This window comes from Nicotiana sylvestris, chromosome 2 (assembly GCF_000393655.2).
Source record: "Nicotiana sylvestris chromosome 2, ASM39365v2, whole genome shotgun sequence".
In the NCBI taxonomy this organism is placed as follows: Eukaryota; Viridiplantae; Streptophyta; class Magnoliopsida; order Solanales; family Solanaceae; genus Nicotiana; species Nicotiana sylvestris.
In genome coordinates, this window is record NC_091058.1 from 14,335,425 (window position 1) to 14,353,124 (window position 17,700).

Below are 17,700 nucleotides of genomic sequence, written 5' to 3' on the forward strand. Positions count from 1 at the left end.
AGTTCTATATTTGGACGTTCATGAAGCTTCCACGAAATTTCGAAGGTAGGCAGGGCAGATGTAGTAATGCTCCAGCAGTTCATTATGTAATAATTCACAGAAAATTTCGACGAATACAAATAAATTTGACTTCATAATTTTAAAAAATTTTAAAGGTCGAACCCAACATTATTCTAGATCACACCTATTTGGGTAGGTGAATTATGCAGCTAATTAAGATAGCTTTGTTTAATACATCTGATCTGTTAATACAATATAGTCATGATATCTCATAAAGACTTTGTTTATTTGATTGTGATAGAGACAGGATTCACTGCGGATTGTGAAAGTTACAATTTTTACAGACGTGACGACTTGCCTGTTAGGTTGGGGATATAAAGTATACGAAGTGGTACGTAAAAATCATGCTCTAGCATTAATTGACGGCAGAAAAAGAATCGGCATTCGGGCCAGCCACCTGGTGGTGTGGTACTTAGTAGGTTTAGTACACCCCGCTCAAACTTCTAAAATTAACTTATTTTGAGATGTATTTTTTTTTTCTCAAAATTACTTTTGACAAGAAGCAATTTGTGTTTGCTTGTATTTCTGAGTAGTAAATAGTACTTGGCTAAGCTTCAAAAATATTTGTAAGTGTATTTTTTTAAAAAATGAGGAAAAATTACTTTTTTCTACTTCTACAAAACTGCTTCAATTTCTACTCAAAAGAATTTCATTTTTCTTCTAAAAACTCGCCAAACATTTCAACTTAAAAAAAAAAGTGTTTTTAAATTTGGAGAAGCTAAACCAAACAAACAAGAGCTTAGTCTTTTTATTTCCATTATTTACTCAAGATCGCACAAGGGATTTGCAGCCTCCCGAAGAGTATTACTTAATTAGGGACAATGATGTAACACCTCAAACTTTAGACAGAATCCCATATGGGCAAAACACAAGAGGGATGCTGGGTATATAAGTTAACAAGCATTAAATCTTAGTGACGCGTTTTAAGTCCGTAAGGGCCTAAATCCGGAGCGGACAATATCACTAGCGGGTTGGACCTTTACAAATGAGAACTTAAATCTTCAAATCATAGACTGATATAGGTCTATGGTTGTTCATGATTCATATATTCGTCCGCAACTAACTTGAGATTGAAGTGTTTCATTATTTTACTTATAATGCATAACTTTTAGAAAATCAAGTTCCTTTTTTTGTTATTAGAATTCGTACTATGAATCCCAAAATTGACATTTCATGAAAATGATGCGTCATTATAGATAATATATGTATTATTGGAGAGGGTAATTATCATGTGCCATGTCCTTTTCACAATTGACGTTCGGAAACAACTAGTACTAATTTGTTAATAACTAGTAGGTCCTCCAGTTGCCTACTTGCCTGTTCCTTTTTGTACATCAATTTGCTTTAAAATGATTGAACCCGAATTCTCTTGTTTCTTCGATTCTTCTGATGTGGAGTAGTTCGTGCCTTCTGGGGCAACAACTTGTCATTTATTTTGCGGCTCTTTACTTCCGTGACATTTTTGGATTATTTTTCTGGTGTTAAGCCATATGCTTAGACATTAAAATCCAATTTGAAACTTGGTAGTTAACCAACGATATTACTTATAGCCCGTTTGGAAGTATTTTGTGGGTCAAAAGGGTTTTTTCCAAAAATTGAGGTGTAAAAAAATGCAGAGAAAGAGAAACAATTTTGGAAAAACACAAAATATTAGCTTCTCTCCAAAGCATTTTTTTTTTTAAAAGCACTTTTGAGATAAAATATTTTTCAAAATAAGCTGAATCTTGTATTAGATGTGTGCTTTTTGCATCTTTAGTAAGTTTTATAGTTGAGGAACATTAAATCTTAATCATGGCCAATAAATCATAAATAACATGCCATATAATCATGAGGGAGAAAGAAATAAACACTTTTAGTTATTCAACAATTCGTCTCCACTTTGGGTACCTTTCTTCCATATCTAATAGGAAACCAAATATAACAAAGGTGCTACAACAGATGGAGAAAGATACTACAAGAGGACCATTTTCTGATCAGTGAGGATACCAACTCTAAGATTACTTAAGAGGCTACGCACATAGCTTATTTTCATAAAATAACACAAGAAGATATTCCCCGAGTATGCTCCTTGTGCATTTTAACCACTTGGTTTGCCTGATCAAGATCATTTCTGCCACGCCATTGAATTATTTACAGTAGTTGGGTGATGGTTCCTCGCTTATTCTTACTACTAATATAGTCTTCCATTGTCAATCAGAAGTCAAGAAGTTGCGACTTTAAGTCTCCTGCTCAACTCCTTCCTGCAAACACAAATGGACTCAAATTAAGAACATGGAGCATAATACTGTTATTTATATATTTTTAGATTTTTTTTACTGATGTTTACCTCATGAGTTGCCTGTCGAATGCCGATGTAGATAACATGCCTCTGTTTTCTTCAGCTCTCCTCATAAGGTAGTGCATAATCTGGTCAACAGGTCCAAATGGCAAATACTTGCTCACTTGAAATCCTGCATTTCTCAGCCCAAAAGTAAGTCCCTCTGCCATACCATATAGCTGAGCAAATTGGAGCTTTTGACTATCCTTGATTCCCATATCTATTGCTTTAGTTGCAGCAAGCTTTCCTATTTATGACAAACACATTATACCGGTTAGACAACAACTTTAAAATTCATCAAACATAAATAAAAGACCAAACTTTTTCGATCATTACCTGACTCAATGTTATGAGTAGCAAGAACAACTGCTCCAGAGCCATTAGCAATCTCTTCAATCATAAACTCAGCACAAGAATTGAAGCAAGCATGTGTTTGTTCAATGCTATCATGAATAGGAGATTGGAATCCTAATCGAGAAGCCAACTCTCTTTCACTACACATATAAGCACCTCTCACCAACTTAAATCCCATTGGAACTCCCATTTTCTCTGCAGCTTTTTTCGCTATCGCCATTCTTTCTTTCGCATCTTTCAAGTAAGCTTGAATTGTTCCGAAAATCAACGGGCCGTCGTCTTTGTGGTACTTAATTGCTGCAGAATAAGCCATGTAATCAATTCCAGGTTGAATAGTTGTATCCTCGGCATCAATGAGTAAAGGAACATCGTGTTCCAAACATTTCTCGCAAATTTTCGTTAGTCTTTCATGAGCTAATTGTAGATCACGCTCTTCCTCTACCGTTAGAGGCTCTGGTTTTTTCGAAGTGTGATAAAGAGGGCTTGATTCGGCGAAAAGTGGAAGTGTCTTTTGCTTCCATGGAAGATTGAATGAAGGATCTTTGTGTTCCCATCTCAGCAAATCACTCATTCTTTTGAGCAGCCGTGGTGTACAAATTGCAGTTATCTTCACCACCACAAAGCTAGTCTGTTTCATCATAACGGAGTAACATTATTAGAGATCTTTTGATGTATACATTCCATTTCATTCAGACAAAAACAAAAATTGAGATCTTTATTGTTGATTGAAAGTAGATCCAAGAATTTTGGAAGAATCTTTCAGATTCTTTTAGTATAAAAGTGAATCTTTGAATTCCTTTTTCGTTAATAAAATCATTCAAAAAAAAAAATATTAAATTGTGTACAGAAGATCTTCCTTTTCAGGAATATTAAAATATTACTATACTAAATTACTAGTATCTGTCTGTTAAAATTCTGAAAAACAACTTAAGGAATTGGATCTTACCGAAGATTGTGGTAGTGATTTGGTTGATTCAATTGTCTGAATAAAGGCTTTCATACTCTGTTCACAAGACTCATTATTGGTGGCATGTTCCACCCCATAATCAAGCATGGCTTTTAAGCCGCCGTCCGATAGTTTGCTAACGGTCCTACGGACTTCCGTTAAGTCTTTTCCAGCACAAAAATGTTCATAAAATGTATTCTTAACAAATCCCAGCATTACCTCCCTAAAAATAGGCATTTCCATGAGCTTAGAATTCATTACCCACATCCCCATATCAACCATTGGATCAATCGCTGCCATCTGTAGCGTCAGCGTTGATCTTATCAACTTTGAGGTAGGAACGCCGTAGAACAGCTCCTTAACATCGTCAAAATTGATAATGTTATTCTTGTCAGGGACTGTATTAATCTGTGGTACGGTATCCACCAGATTTGGTGTCGTGACGGTGGTGGCGTTAAAATCGCCGGTGAAACTTAAAGGCGGGACGGCGGAAAGGGGAGACGGAGCTGAGTTTAAACGGCGGACATGAAATCCGAGGTTCTTGAGTAGTTTCGGACAAACAACCTTGTTGGCCATGCAACGGTGGACGGCGGAATTTGTATTTTGTGTGTGTTTATTTCTTTCTCTGTTTAATGAATGTGTAAAGTTTCTTAATGTTGCATGGTATTTATAGAAGAGGAACAATGTATATCTGGTCAAAATGATAACTTAAAATACGGGTAATTTCTAGAATTTTTAAATCATGCTGAGTAGATGCTGTGTTGTGACTGACGATGTATCACTGTGGATAGTCAGTACCACCATGTGTATTTCACGGTTAAATTTTTATCTCTTAGCTGTTATTTGTTCCACTTGTCTTGGATTCGCCTTTTTGTACTACATTTAATTATGATTGAATATTTTCCTAGTTTCTTGGACGCCTCTGAATATTGAGTTCGTGACCACTTTGCACTACAACTTGTTTTTTGCTTTGCGGCTCTATACATGCTTTTTGGAAATAATTCTTTTTTTAAAGCCCTCTTGTTAGAAAATTAATACCAACTTAGATTATTCTTCTATTGTTAAGCCAACTTGTTAGAATTAATACCCACTTTACTAGTTAACCAATGATTTCACTTGATAATCTATTTTTCATCATTCGGAATAAATAAAAATATGGTTTCAAAGAATCAGAATCTCCGCCTCAATATCAGATTCCAAAAGGGAATCTTTAGATCATGCATGGCTAGTAAATTTGATCAAAATGCCCATACTATCATATGGTAGCAATAAATAAATGCATGTAATTTTAATAATTTTGCGTGCACTAACTTGCAAAACATCAATTACTTTTTATTAATTTCACCTTATTAAAATTTTTAATCTTTTTCCTGGTGTTAATCTTCAAAAATGTTACTTCTATCATACTAAGGGTAAAAGGGAAAAGAAATTAATTTTATTTTGACAATTTATTACCATAATAATAAAGGACAAGAGTATCTACTATCTTTACTGGAATTTAAATCATGATATTCAAAGTTTAAAAAATCCTTAAAAAGGGTAATGAATTTTCTTCTTTGTTTGCTTCAAGGTTTAAAGGATTTTCTAATTTGACGGATCAAAATTCCATTTTAGACCGTCTAACACGTGATTTAGATTCCATGGTAATTGGCTTTCCAAAACAGGGATTGTTGGGAAAGCACTCGCGAATATGCTTTGTAATAGGCCTACGTGTATATTACGTGCCAAGTGTGAAAGTGGAATTTATTGAGCGAAATAAATGGTGCGTTACAGCATTTACTATGTTTTGGAACAGCTTTGATTTGGTTGGTGTTTTCTTAGGCGCGCGCGTGACATTAGCATCTACCCCAGAGGAGATAAAGTTTGATGTGTCAGCAGTGTGTCAGACAAGGTACCACTGCCACCTAATATGGAAGCATTCAATTCCCTTTTTTAGCTTATTTTCCGATCGTATTTTTCGATATTCAGATTAGGAGCTTATTTTCCGTTCTTATTTTTCGGTATTTGGATTAGGACAATTTATTGCGCTCATATTCTTCTTTTAGCAGATCCTACAGATGTGACGGAGATTCGGAATCTTTGTAAATCAATTACCACATCGTTTACATAGTCTAAATTTGTTCGAGCAAAAAGTTTGAAATTATTTTGCCAAACCTCAATTATCGATAATAAAAAAAATGAATTTTAGTCAAGTATAATCAATTTCAGATCTAAAAGCGTATAACGAGAAATAATGAAGGATAGGAACATCTCATATCTATTGATGTTATTATCATCCCTCCCACAAGAGGAAAAAGGAGTTTACATTCTTAAACAAAAGTGAAAATTGTAGAAAAAGCTCCCTTTTTCAGAAATTCCCCCCTCTATATGTTGGCCCAAGAACAGGTGAAGTTTTGAAGAATGACAAATGAACTTAGTCATGGACCATGTCCATCTTGTGAAGCACTGTTATGATCAACCTACACATGTGAGATGCACGTGAAGGAGATAAGTCCTACTGATCAAGCAGCAATATCTCCTGATCTGATCGAAAAGGTTGCATATTGGATAAGGGGAGAAAGTCTCCTTATATAAAGAGAACACAATCCGGATAAAGAGAGTGTTAGAGTTTGATATCTTCAAGGATTCAACTACGATAGAAGATCAGAAATTGAGTCCAATCACACTCTGAATTCTAACCTATTAAATGACAGTGATTGTTTTCTTTTACAGGTATTGCACAAACGCAGAAGTTAAACAAAATTGAAAGCAAAAGAGCAAGACGATTTTGCAAGTAATTTGTGTGAGATTTGAGTGTGCACTCCTGAAGCTACTTGAACGAGATAGAAGAACCAGTTCCATTGTGTTTTTTCTTATTCTAGTTCAATTGTAGTTGGTGGTTTAAAGTTGTACCTTTCAGTTTTCATAGAAGCAAAATTATTAGGTACTTTGAGTGTTCAAGTTATAATCTAACTTGAAGTTGTCGCAACAGCTGAGGCTGTGTGCTACACCGAGATTAGAGGTAATCCTTAGGTTTACAAAGAGTTTTGTAAATGCTGTTTTGGCTCAATGATTTTAGTGAAAGTTTGGAAAAATCCTACTGAGTAGTAGGTCGTGGTTTTTTTACCTTTTGAGCCAGGTATTTTCCACGTAAAAATCTCTGTGTTCTTTACTTTATGTACTTTTTATTCCGTAAACAGTAGTTGTTAGAACACCTAGAAGAACCAGGTTCTTCTAGAGCGAAAATTGGGTACCACACAAATCACTCCCCCTCTTGTGTGGTATTGACATTTAGAACATCAATTGGCATCAGAGCGGGTTATCCTTGAAGAGGCTAACACCTTAGGAAAAGATCAACATGAGTGCACCACCTAGGAATTGGGAAGGGCAATCCACTGCTAGGCCTCCACTCTTCAATGGTCAATACTATTCGTGGTGGAAGAACAGGATGAGGGATCACATCATAGGAGAAGACTATGAACTCTGGGACATAGTCACTTATGGTCCTCTAGCCACTACTAAGAAGAATGCTGAAGGAGTGGATGTGCCAAAGATAAGAGCTGACTGCACTACTGAAGACCTGAAGAAGTGGGAGAAGAATGCCAAGGCCAAGAAATGGCTTGTGTGTGGACTAGGTCTAGATGAGTATAGTAGAATTCAAAGTTGTACCACTGTTAAGGAAACCTGTGACACTTTGCAAGTGGCTCATGAAGGAACACCTCAGGTGAAGAGGTCCAGAGGAACACTGCTGTATTCTCAGTATGAGAATTTCACCATGAAGGAAGGAGAAACCATCCAAGAGATGTATACAAGATTCACCACACTGACAAATGAACTTAAGTCTCTAGGAAGGATTATCTTGAAGAAGACAAAGTTGAGAAGATTTTGACAAGGGTTCTGCCAGTTTCTTGGGAAAGAAAAATCACTGCTAATCAGGAATTAAAGAACATTGCTACCCTCAAGCTGGATGAACTAATTGGAAACCTTACTGCCTATGAACTGAGAAGGCAAACCATGAAAATAGATGCACCAAAGAAGGAAAGAAGTCTGGCTCTCAGAATTGCTGAAGGTTCAGATCTGGAGGATGATGAAATGGATATGATCACAAGAGATTTCAAAAAGTACCTGCTGAGAGGAAAGAGTTCTTCAAGAGGTACAACCTTCAACAAACCAAGGGCTCTTGAGAAACAGACCAATAAGGGTTGCTACAAGTGTGGTAAGACTAATCACATGATCAAGAATTGCCCTCAATGGGAACTTGAGTGGAAGAAGGAAATGGCTGAACGAAGGAACAGGAAGAAGGAATAAGTTCAACCAAAGAGGAACAAAGGATCAACAAAGGCTATGGTTGATACCTGGGGAGAAACATCAGATGAAGACTTAGAAGATGAAGCTGGAGATGAACAAACACTTATGGCCATCGGAGAATCAGATGATGAACAAGAGGTAAGTATTCTTCATCTTTAAGACAAGATTAAATTCCTGTCTAAAGAAAGGTTGTCTGAACTACTGCTAGACTTCATTGATGAGTCTGAGATTATTAACAATGAGAAGGAAGAGCTGTCTAGGGAATGTATGATCCTAAAAGCCAAGTGCAAAAATTTAGAGTCTAGGGCTAATGAGAGTGAAAGTGAAAATACTGAGTTGAAGAACCAGGTTCTTGAACTTGACACTAGTGTCCTAGAACTTAGGTCTGAAAACTTAAAACTGAAACTAGGAACAGGAAAGAAGAAAGTTGATCACACACATCTCACCCTAGAAGAAAACTTAGGAAAAATGAAGGATGAGCTGTATAGGAAAGATGAGCATATAAGAGTATTAAAAGAAGATCTAGGGAAGGTAAAACATGAACTAGACAGAACTTGCAAATGGAACAAGGCTTCTGATGCACTCTCCTGGCTACAAGAACATCACAGTAGCAACAAAAGAGGACTTGGTTATGGGTTTCAAACACCTAGTGGGATCCTAAAAGCAAGTATCTCACTCTTCCTAAGAACAAAATTTGCACACATTATGGCAAGACTGGCCATTACAAAAATGAATGTAATGCAAAAGAAAAGGCCAGTCAAAAGAACAAAACTTTTGTTCAAGAAAAAAATAGGCTGCCTGGGTGGGCTAGAAGGAATCTGATGTATCCCTTTGCCCGTAGAAAGGGACCCAAACTAGTTTGGGTTCCTAAGACTAACCTCTGATTTCTTTTTGCAGGTCCAAGTGAAGGGAAACAGCCAAATATGGTACATGGATAGTGGTTGCTCAAAACATATGACTAGAAGCAAGAACCAGTTCCTTTCACTTGAGGATTTAAGGGGAGGCAATGTCTCCTTTGGAAATGGGAAGAAATGTGAGATCATTGAGGTTGGAAAGGTAGGTAAGAGAGACTCTCACTCCATTGAGAATATCTACTTGATAGATGGCTTGAAATACAGCTCGATCAGTGTGTCACAACTATGTGACAGAGATAACCTGCTAGCATTCACCTCTAATAAATACTTTGTGATTAACCTTACCACTGACAAGATTGTTTTGTAGGAAAAAAGAGTTAACAATATTTACAGTGTAGATTTGTCTACTCTCTCAGAAAATGAACTAACCTGCCTAAGTGTGTTGAATAATGATCCCCTCCTATGGTACAAAAGACTTGGTCATGCCAGCCTGAATCAGCTAAACAAACTGGTTTCTAAGGACTTGGTGATAGGGTTACCCAACATCAAGTTCAAAGAAGACAAAGTTTGTGAGGCCTGTGCAATGAGGAAACAGGTAAGATCATCTTTCAAAAGCAAGAAAATGGTAAGCACAACCAAGTCGTTGAAACTGTTCCATATGGATCTCTGTGGTCCAATGAGAACCATGAGTAGAGGAGGAAAGAAATATGTATTGGTACTTATTGATGATTATTCTAGATTTACATGGGTGCTATTTCTAACATCTAAAGATGAAGCATTTGACATGTTCACTGCCTTTGTTAGAAAAACTCAGAAACAATTAGGAAATCAACTTGCATCAATCAGGTCTGATCATGGAACTGAATTTGAAAATGCTAAGTTTGCTGAATTTTGTGATGAAAATAGTATAGTTCATAACTTCTCTGCCTCCAAGACCCCTCAACAAAATGGAGTAGTTGAAAGAAAGAACAGGACTCTTGAAGACATGGCTAGGACCATGTTTCTTTCTAGTAAACTCCCTCATAGCTTCTGGGCAAAGGCTGTAAATACTGCATGTTACATTATTAATAGATGCATGACTAGACCTCTTGTAGAGAAGACTCCCTATGAGTTACTTAAAGGGAGAAAACCAAATATATCCAATCTTAGGGCATTTGGATACAAGTGCTTTGTGCACAATAATGGAAAAGATTCCCTAGGTAAGTTTGATCCCAGAAGTGATGAGGGAGTATTCTTGGGATATTCTTCACATAGCAAAACATATAAAGTGTTCAATAAAAGAACTTTGTGTGTAGAAGAAAGTGTACATGTAGTATTTGATGAAACTAACATTCTTTCTGAGAGACATGAACATGAATATGAAGCCATTGGATTGGTAAAGGATTTGACTGAAGCCTCAGCACAAGTCAAAGTGGCACCAAAAGAAGGAACATGCGATGGAACAGGTTCTTTCGTCCAGGGCAACCTGACAGGGGGAACTGATCAAAGAGGAATTGAAATAAATCCCCTAAAAGAACTTGTTCATGACCCTGTTCCTCAGCAACTGAACATGAGAGAAACATCTTGCAGAAACCAGTTGGTTGTGAAACCTCACAAGTATCAAAGTTCTCATCCTATTGAGAACATTATCACTGATCCAACTTCTAGAGTCAAAACTAGATCACAATTAAAGAATCTGTGTGCTTTTGATGCCTTTTATCTCTTATTGAACCTAAAAATGTTGTTGAGGCTTTGTAAGATGCAGATTGAGTGAATGCAATGCAAGATGAACTCAATCAGTTCGAGAGAAGTCAAGTTTAGCATCTAGTTCCAAGACCCAAGGACAGATCAGTTATTGATACAAAATGGGTTTTCAGAAACAAACTTGATGAAGATGGAACAGTTACAAGAAACAAGGCAAGACTGGTGGTCCAAGGTTACAGCCAAGAGGAGGGCATAGATTATGATGAGACTTTTGCTCCAGTTGCAAGACTAGAGGCAATCAGACTCCTCATAGCCTTTGCATCACACATGGAATTCACTCTTTATTAGATGGATGTCAAAAGTGCCTTCCTGAATGGCTACCTGAAAGAAGAAGTGTTTGTAAAACAACCTCTAGGGTTCGAGAGCAAAGAATGTCTTGAGCATGTGTACAAGTTAGACAAGGCTCTCTATGGACTCAAGCAGGCCCCAAGAGTATGGTATGAACGACTGTCCAAATTCCTACTGGTGCATGGTTACAAAAGAGGTAAAATTGTCAGTATCTTATTCTTAAGGGAAAAAGGTAAGGATCTCCGTGTGGTACAAATATATGTTGATGACATAATCTTTGGGGCCACCACTGATAAGCTAAGTAAGGACTTTGCAAAATTAATGAGGAGTGAGTTTGAAATGAGTATGATGGGTGAGCTTAACTTCTTCTTAGGCTTGCAGATCAAACAAAGTCCTAATGGAACCATGATCCATCAGCAGAAGTATGCAAAAGAACTTATCAAAAAGTTTAAAATAGAAGAATCAAAAGAAATAGACACACCCATTGCAATTGCCACTAAATTAGACATTGATGAACCTGGTTCATCAGTTGATCAAAAGTTGTGTAGGGGTATGATTGGTTCACTTTTGTATCTTACTGCCAACAGACATGACATTGTTTTCAGTGTAGGGCTTTGTGCTCGTTTTCAGGCGGATCTAAAAAAGTCTCACTTGACTGTTGTCAAGAGGATACTAAGATATCTAAAAGGCACCACTGATCTGTGTCTTTGGTACCCCAAAGGTAGTAATTTCAATCTAGTAGGATATGTTGATGCTGATTATGCAGGCTTCCTAGAGGATAGGAAGAGCACCTCAGGTATGACTCACTTTCTTGGTTCATGTCTTGTATCCTGGGCCACTAAAAAGCAAAATTCAGTGGCCTTATCCACTGCTGAGACTGAATATGTTGCTGATGCATTTTGTTGTACTCAATTGTTATGGATTAAACAATAACTGGTAGATTTTGGCATTGAAGTTGGTTGCATTCCCATATTCTGTGATAACACTAGTGCTATAAGTATGACAAAGAACCCTGTTCATCATAAGAGGACTAAGCACATAGATATTAGATACCATTTTTTAAGAGATAACTATGAGAAAGGATTGATCTCCATAGAATTCTGTGCTACTGATAAGCAAATTGCTGACATATTCACTAAAGCACTGAGTAGAGAAAATTTGAAAGGAACAGGTTAGAATTAGGGATGATTAAGATCACCTAATAGGTCCAGCTCAGAATGCACAATGAAATATATATATTGGCTAGGAATTCTGAACCTGTGTAAATATCTAGATTAATTCCTACTCAACTTCATACTTTAATTAGTATACTCATGTGACATGTGTATATACGACTCGCTGATCTCTTACAACATTTTCTCTATTATGGCATTTGAAGCATGTTCAAGAGAGTTCTATATGAAGAACCTGGTTCATCAGTAAGAGTTCATATGAAAGCTCATGTATGTTTTCTAAACTCTGCACAATTAGAAAGATTAATAATTCAATCATGAGCAAAAGTCCTATACTTGTCAAATTCCTAGAAAATTCTATCTGTTGAGCATTGAACCAGTTCCGTCCATCTAGAACTCTAAACCGTGATTTTTTGCCTAATATCTAGGGAAGCCAAATCTATCATTAAAATTTTGGAATTTCAGTTTGATTAGACTTCTATTTGACCCCTGAAAAAGCTGTCATTACTTACTTAATGTCTAATTCACTTTAAATACACACCACATCTCCAGTCTTCTTCATTATTCTAAAATCGTCAAAAACTCCTCTTCAATTCTAATTGCCATCTTCTCCAAAATTTCCAAATTCTCTCAAGAAACGAAGTATCATGTCTAACCCACAAGTTCATCCTGGCACTCCTCCACCACCATCTCCCTCAAATTCATCGTCATCTACTCCACCCAATGTAGCTCCAAAACCTAGGTTCCGAAGGCAGAAAATGCTTGCTCAAAAAATTGTAGCATCTGGGACTCTGAGGAAGGTTTTAAATGAAAGGTTGAAAGCTAGGCAAGTGAAAGAAAGCCCAACTCCAAAGTCCGATTCTAGCTCTGAATCTGAATCCTTTCAATCCGCGACTGAGGGAGATGGACATGGGTCTTCTGGCTCTGAAAAGACTCAAGAATCTCCTTCTAAGGTAAGTTCTTCTGTGGTTGAAAACTTAGAAACTAGGTTTGTTCTAGTTGGACTCATTTGGGATGTTGAGTTGCCTGATATGAGTAGGAATGGAGGTAAAAAAAAGTCTGAAAAAGAAAAAGAGAGAGATGGTGCATGTGGTGAAGAGAGGGGAAAAGGGAAGCGAGCAGTTCTTGCTATATGTGGGGTTGCACAAGATAGGTTGGATGCGAGTGGCATGAAGTCAGGGGAAATAGTTCTGGGGAAGAAGCTGAGGGGTTGGTTCATCTAAGCAAACAAAGAGATAACATGTTTCATCGACTGAAGAAACCTTGGCTAACCTACTAAAAAAGGTTGGGGCAAGTTATGACCCAAAGAAAGGCAAAGCTATAACACCAAAAGCCCCAAATATTCCCAAGCCATCCAAGAAAAGAAAAGCTTCATCCCCAACACCTACTGCCTCTTCAGTGCCTAGGGGTAGAGCCACAAGAAACAGGGTAAAATAGAGTGAAGCTTATCTACAAAAGGCTTTAGAAGAAAGCAAGAAAAAGAAAAAGGATAAGGGAAAGGGAAAGGTTGTAGAATCCTCAGAGGCTGTTGAGGAAGAAGAGATGGAACTGGTCCATCAAGAGAGGGGTACAACAGTGGAGATTCCTTTACCCAAGCCTAAGAAATCCAAGACTTCCTCTAAGAAGTCCTCCTCTATGCCTGTAGCTGCTGAACCCACACTAGCCAAGAGGACAAGATCTGCAGTGAAAGCTAAATAAACCAAAGTTTCTGATAATGATGATTGGAGTGGAGAAGAAGAAGAAGATGAATCTGAGAAGGAACAGGATAAGCTTGCCATTTTTGGTAGAAGAAAAATCTTAAAAGGTAGATTGTTAAAGGACCTGGTGGAACCAGGGACGATGAGATTGGTAGACTCTTTGGCTGCCCAGGGATGGAAGGACATGGTCCTTCAGATGGAAGGTAGGCTAGCTATAAATGAGTTGATTGAATTTATGGCAAATGCTGCTGTTAAGGATGGAGTTATCAATAGCCAGGTGAATGGAGTTCAAATGCAGTTTGATGCTGTGAAATTGGGAGAGATTCTGGACACACCCTCTGAAGGGTTTGATGACTATACTAGGCAAAGGTGGCCATGCCTGGACTCCCTCTCCACTGCCCTTGAAATCACCAAAAGGTTCTGTGATTCAGAGAATGTGAATGAAACCAGAGTTGTGCAAAAAAGTGAGATGAGGCCTCAGCACAAGGTGGTGTTTGAGTTTGTCAACAAGTGTTTATTGCCAAGACAGGAGAGAAGGCACACTGCCAACTACATGGATCTGGTTCTTATGGAATGGCTGGAGAGGAGAAACCAAATCAACTGGCCTACCCTCATAGTCAAACTACTAGACAGGATCATAAATGGTTCCAAGGCTCATGCTACCCCATATGGCTTCATACTAACCACAGTTCTGGTTGAAGTGGAAGCTGAGAGGGATGGTCTCAGAATTAAGCTTGTAAAAGAAAAAGAGAAGAATGATGGAATTCTTCAAAACATTCTGAATCTTCTCCAAACTCAACCCTCCAGTTCCTCCAAGTCTTGGGACTCCTAGTTTCTGTCTCCTAAACTAGTTTTAGTACTCCCAGTGACCCAGATTAGGGATTTTTCTATTTTTTTGCTCATGGTTTGGATGTTTTTCTTTCTTTTTGTGGAGTGTTAATGGCAACATATCTCTCTCAATGACAACTGTCATTTTCTCTTGTTCAATGATTATTCTGGCCTTGATAGTTTAAATATGTTTGTTTGATTACTGATGATTGCACCATAACTGCACTTGCAGTTACCCCAGTGGCCATGAGTACTTATTAAAATCTGGAAGTCACACTGTGTATGCAACTTTTCAATGATTCCAAAAGGAGGAAGAGATATTGTGCTTTACACATTATTTTGAAATAAGTGATATTTATAACCTAATTAACCTGGTCCTTGATGAAAAGAAAATTTTCTAAAGTTTAGTGTTGATGGTTAATCTAAGTTCTTACAAGTTTTTTGATCAGTAAAAAGCACAGAGTTTGTCATCATCAAAAATGAGGAATTTGTTGGCCCAAAAACAGGTGAAGTTTTGAAGAATGACAAATGAACTCAGTGATAGACCATGTCCATCTTGTGAAGCACTGTCATGATCAACCTACACATATGAGATGCACGTGAAGGAGATAAGTCCTACTGATCAAGCAATAATATCTCTTGATCTGATAAAAAAGGTTGCATATTGGATAAGGGGAGAAAGTCTCTTTATATGAAGAGAACATAATTCGGATTAAGAGAGTGTTAGAGTTTGATATCTTCAAGGATTTAACTACGATAGAAGATCAGAAATTGAGTCCCAATCAAACTCTGACTTCTAACCTATTAAATGACAGTGATTGTTCTTTTTTATATGTATTTAACAAACGCAGAAGTTAAACAAAATTGAAAGCAAAAGAGCAAGGCGATTTTGCAAGTAATTTGTGTGAGATTTGACTGTGCAGTGCTGAAGCTACTTGAACGAGATAGAAGAACCAGTTCCATTGTATTTTTTCTTATTCTAGTTCAATTGTAGTAGGTGGTTTAAAGTTTTACCTTTTAGTTTTCATAGACGCAATTGTATTAGGTACTTTGAGTGTTCAAGTTATAATCTAACTTGAAGTTCGCAACAGATGAGGCTGTGTGCTACACCGGGATTAGAGGTAATCCTTAGGTTTACAAAGAGTTTTGTAAATGCTGTTTTGGCTCAATGATTTTAGTAGAAGTTTGGAAAAATCCTACTGAGTAGTAGGTCGTTGTTTTTTCACCTTTTGATCCAGGTGTTTTTCATGTAAAAATCTCTGTGTTTTTTACTTTATATACTTTTTATTCCGTAAATAGTAGTTGTTAGAATACCTAGAAGAACCAGGTTCTTCTAGAGCAAAAATTGGGTACCACACAAATCACCCCTCCTCCTGTGTGGTATTGACGTTTAGAACATCACTATATATAGCTCATCTAATATTTCATTCAGTGGTCTTTGACTAGCATGATCCTCAGCGACGATCCTTTTCGTCGTTACTTGAGTACAGTAACATTTTTGACATGTGTTGTCGACGATTTGACCCCAAGGTCGGTTGTGGTGCCTTTCACTATTTCATCAACGGGGTGAGACCCCGGCTTGGTCGAGCGCTATGGTCAGATTTTGACCTATACAGTTTGTCCCTTGGTCCATCGAGGTTGTCCCTTAGCGGGCTCGATGGGCGGATTTTGTCGATTCAAGGTTAGGAGAAATCTGACTATATGCCTTTGAGCGAGATTTTTTAGATTGAGGCAGTAACGCATCACTTTAATGATGCCTTTGGATCATTGCATCCGTTTGGAGTTGAACCCTTGTGCTGATTCGAAACGTCGTTCATAATTACTGCCATTATGACACACGTTCCCTTTAGGATGAACAGTTTTTCATGCCTTATCAGTTTTGATTGGCGACTCTTGGGTTTCCCGCTTGGGGCATTTATGTTCCTATAAATAGGGGAAAACACCATTCCATTAGCATATTTTTTCGATTTAACAAAAAAGTTTTGCGAGTTTTCATCTTCTCCGATACTTTAGATTTTCTATTCGCTCTCCTATTAGTCGGAAATTGACATCACTGCCTTCCCTCTTACTTCCCTTTGTTCAGTTGCTCTGTTCAATCGAGATAAATGGCTGGTACTTCTTGCTGCACTGACAATCTTGCCACGGTTCCGGCGCCGGAAAATGATGCTCTTGCTCCTGGAGGAGTAGAAGTGGTGGAAGATGAGGGGGTTCTAATGGCGGCCGAAATATTGCCCCGCCCCGGGAATCCATGGACCGATTTAAATAGCCCTGCGGGAGAGGAACCGAAACCTGTTTCCTCTATTATGGATGAAGCAGCGATTGCAGAGCTTAAGACAAAGTGGGGGATTCTGCACCACATTGAGATGTTGCCGGTAGTAGGAAATGATATTTTACATTTCGACCGCCTAGGGCATTGTGCGTTCTACGCATATCCCTTTATTGTCGGGTATTCCTCTTCCTACCTTGGTGGTAGATTACTGTCATTTCTACGAGGTATGTCTGGCTCAACTTTCAGCGTACTTATACAAATTGTTCCCCATGCTGCTCAAGTTCGCGGAGCTTGCCGGTCGGGAGATCACTCTAGGGAACATGCTCAATATTTTTTCCCCTCAACTTATTCAAGGCACAATGATTCATATGTGCCATTAAGGAACAAAGAGTTTGGTGGTGAAGATGGATGATAGGGTCAATCGTCGTTACTACGAAAGATATTTCTATATACGGATTGAGCATCTTGTGGGGGACATTGCAGGGTTTCCTGAGAGGTAGAACTTCGCACATAAGTTTCTCTTGTCGGAGTGGTGGTCAACCGCTTTTCTTTGGGGAGTACTAAATCATTCTTTTCATTTGCAGCCGCGAGACTACCCCCTACGCCCGTTGACGATATCTACAAATGGGTGAATGCCATTCTTCCTCATACAACGGGAGTTCGTGAATGGGTGTCCTTCTATGAGAAATACGGACGTAATCCCCTTATTGGTAAGTTGATCTGCCGCCACTTTTCTATTTTTTGCCTTACAATCTGACCTCGTTGCTTATACGATCATTATCGATATAAGGGAGAGTGCGAAGGCAAGAGCTCCTCCGCTTGCATTCCGTTAGTCGACATCTTCTGCTCGTCCTGTACTGGGGTCTACTACCGTCTTGCAACAAG

General features: G+C 38.0%; 2 protein-coding genes across 2 annotated transcripts; one reads left to right on the forward strand and one right to left on the reverse strand.

The window, feature by feature from the left end:
• Positions 1–1,888: 1,888 nt before the first annotated feature.
• On the reverse strand, positions 1,889–4,325 carry LOC104216444 (proline dehydrogenase 2, mitochondrial). The gene is made up of 4 exons (XM_009766480.2): positions 3,678–4,325; positions 2,714–3,359; positions 2,387–2,624; positions 1,889–2,300 (listed from the first exon to the last, which is right to left on the reverse strand). The coding sequence occupies exons 1-4, from the start codon at positions 4,251–4,253 to the stop codon at positions 2,261–2,263; spliced, it is 1,500 nt and encodes a 499-aa protein (XP_009764782.1). The 5' UTR covers positions 4,254–4,325; the 3' UTR covers positions 1,889–2,260.
• A 2,779-nt stretch (positions 4,326–7,104) lies between these two features.
• On the forward strand, positions 7,105–7,964 carry LOC138882781 (uncharacterized). The gene is made up of 3 exons (XM_070163412.1): positions 7,105–7,406; positions 7,505–7,663; positions 7,715–7,964. Exons 1-3 carry the CDS (start codon positions 7,105–7,107, stop codon positions 7,962–7,964), a joined length of 711 nt encoding a protein of 236 aa, XP_070019513.1.
• Positions 7,965–17,700: the final 9,736 nt, after the last annotated feature.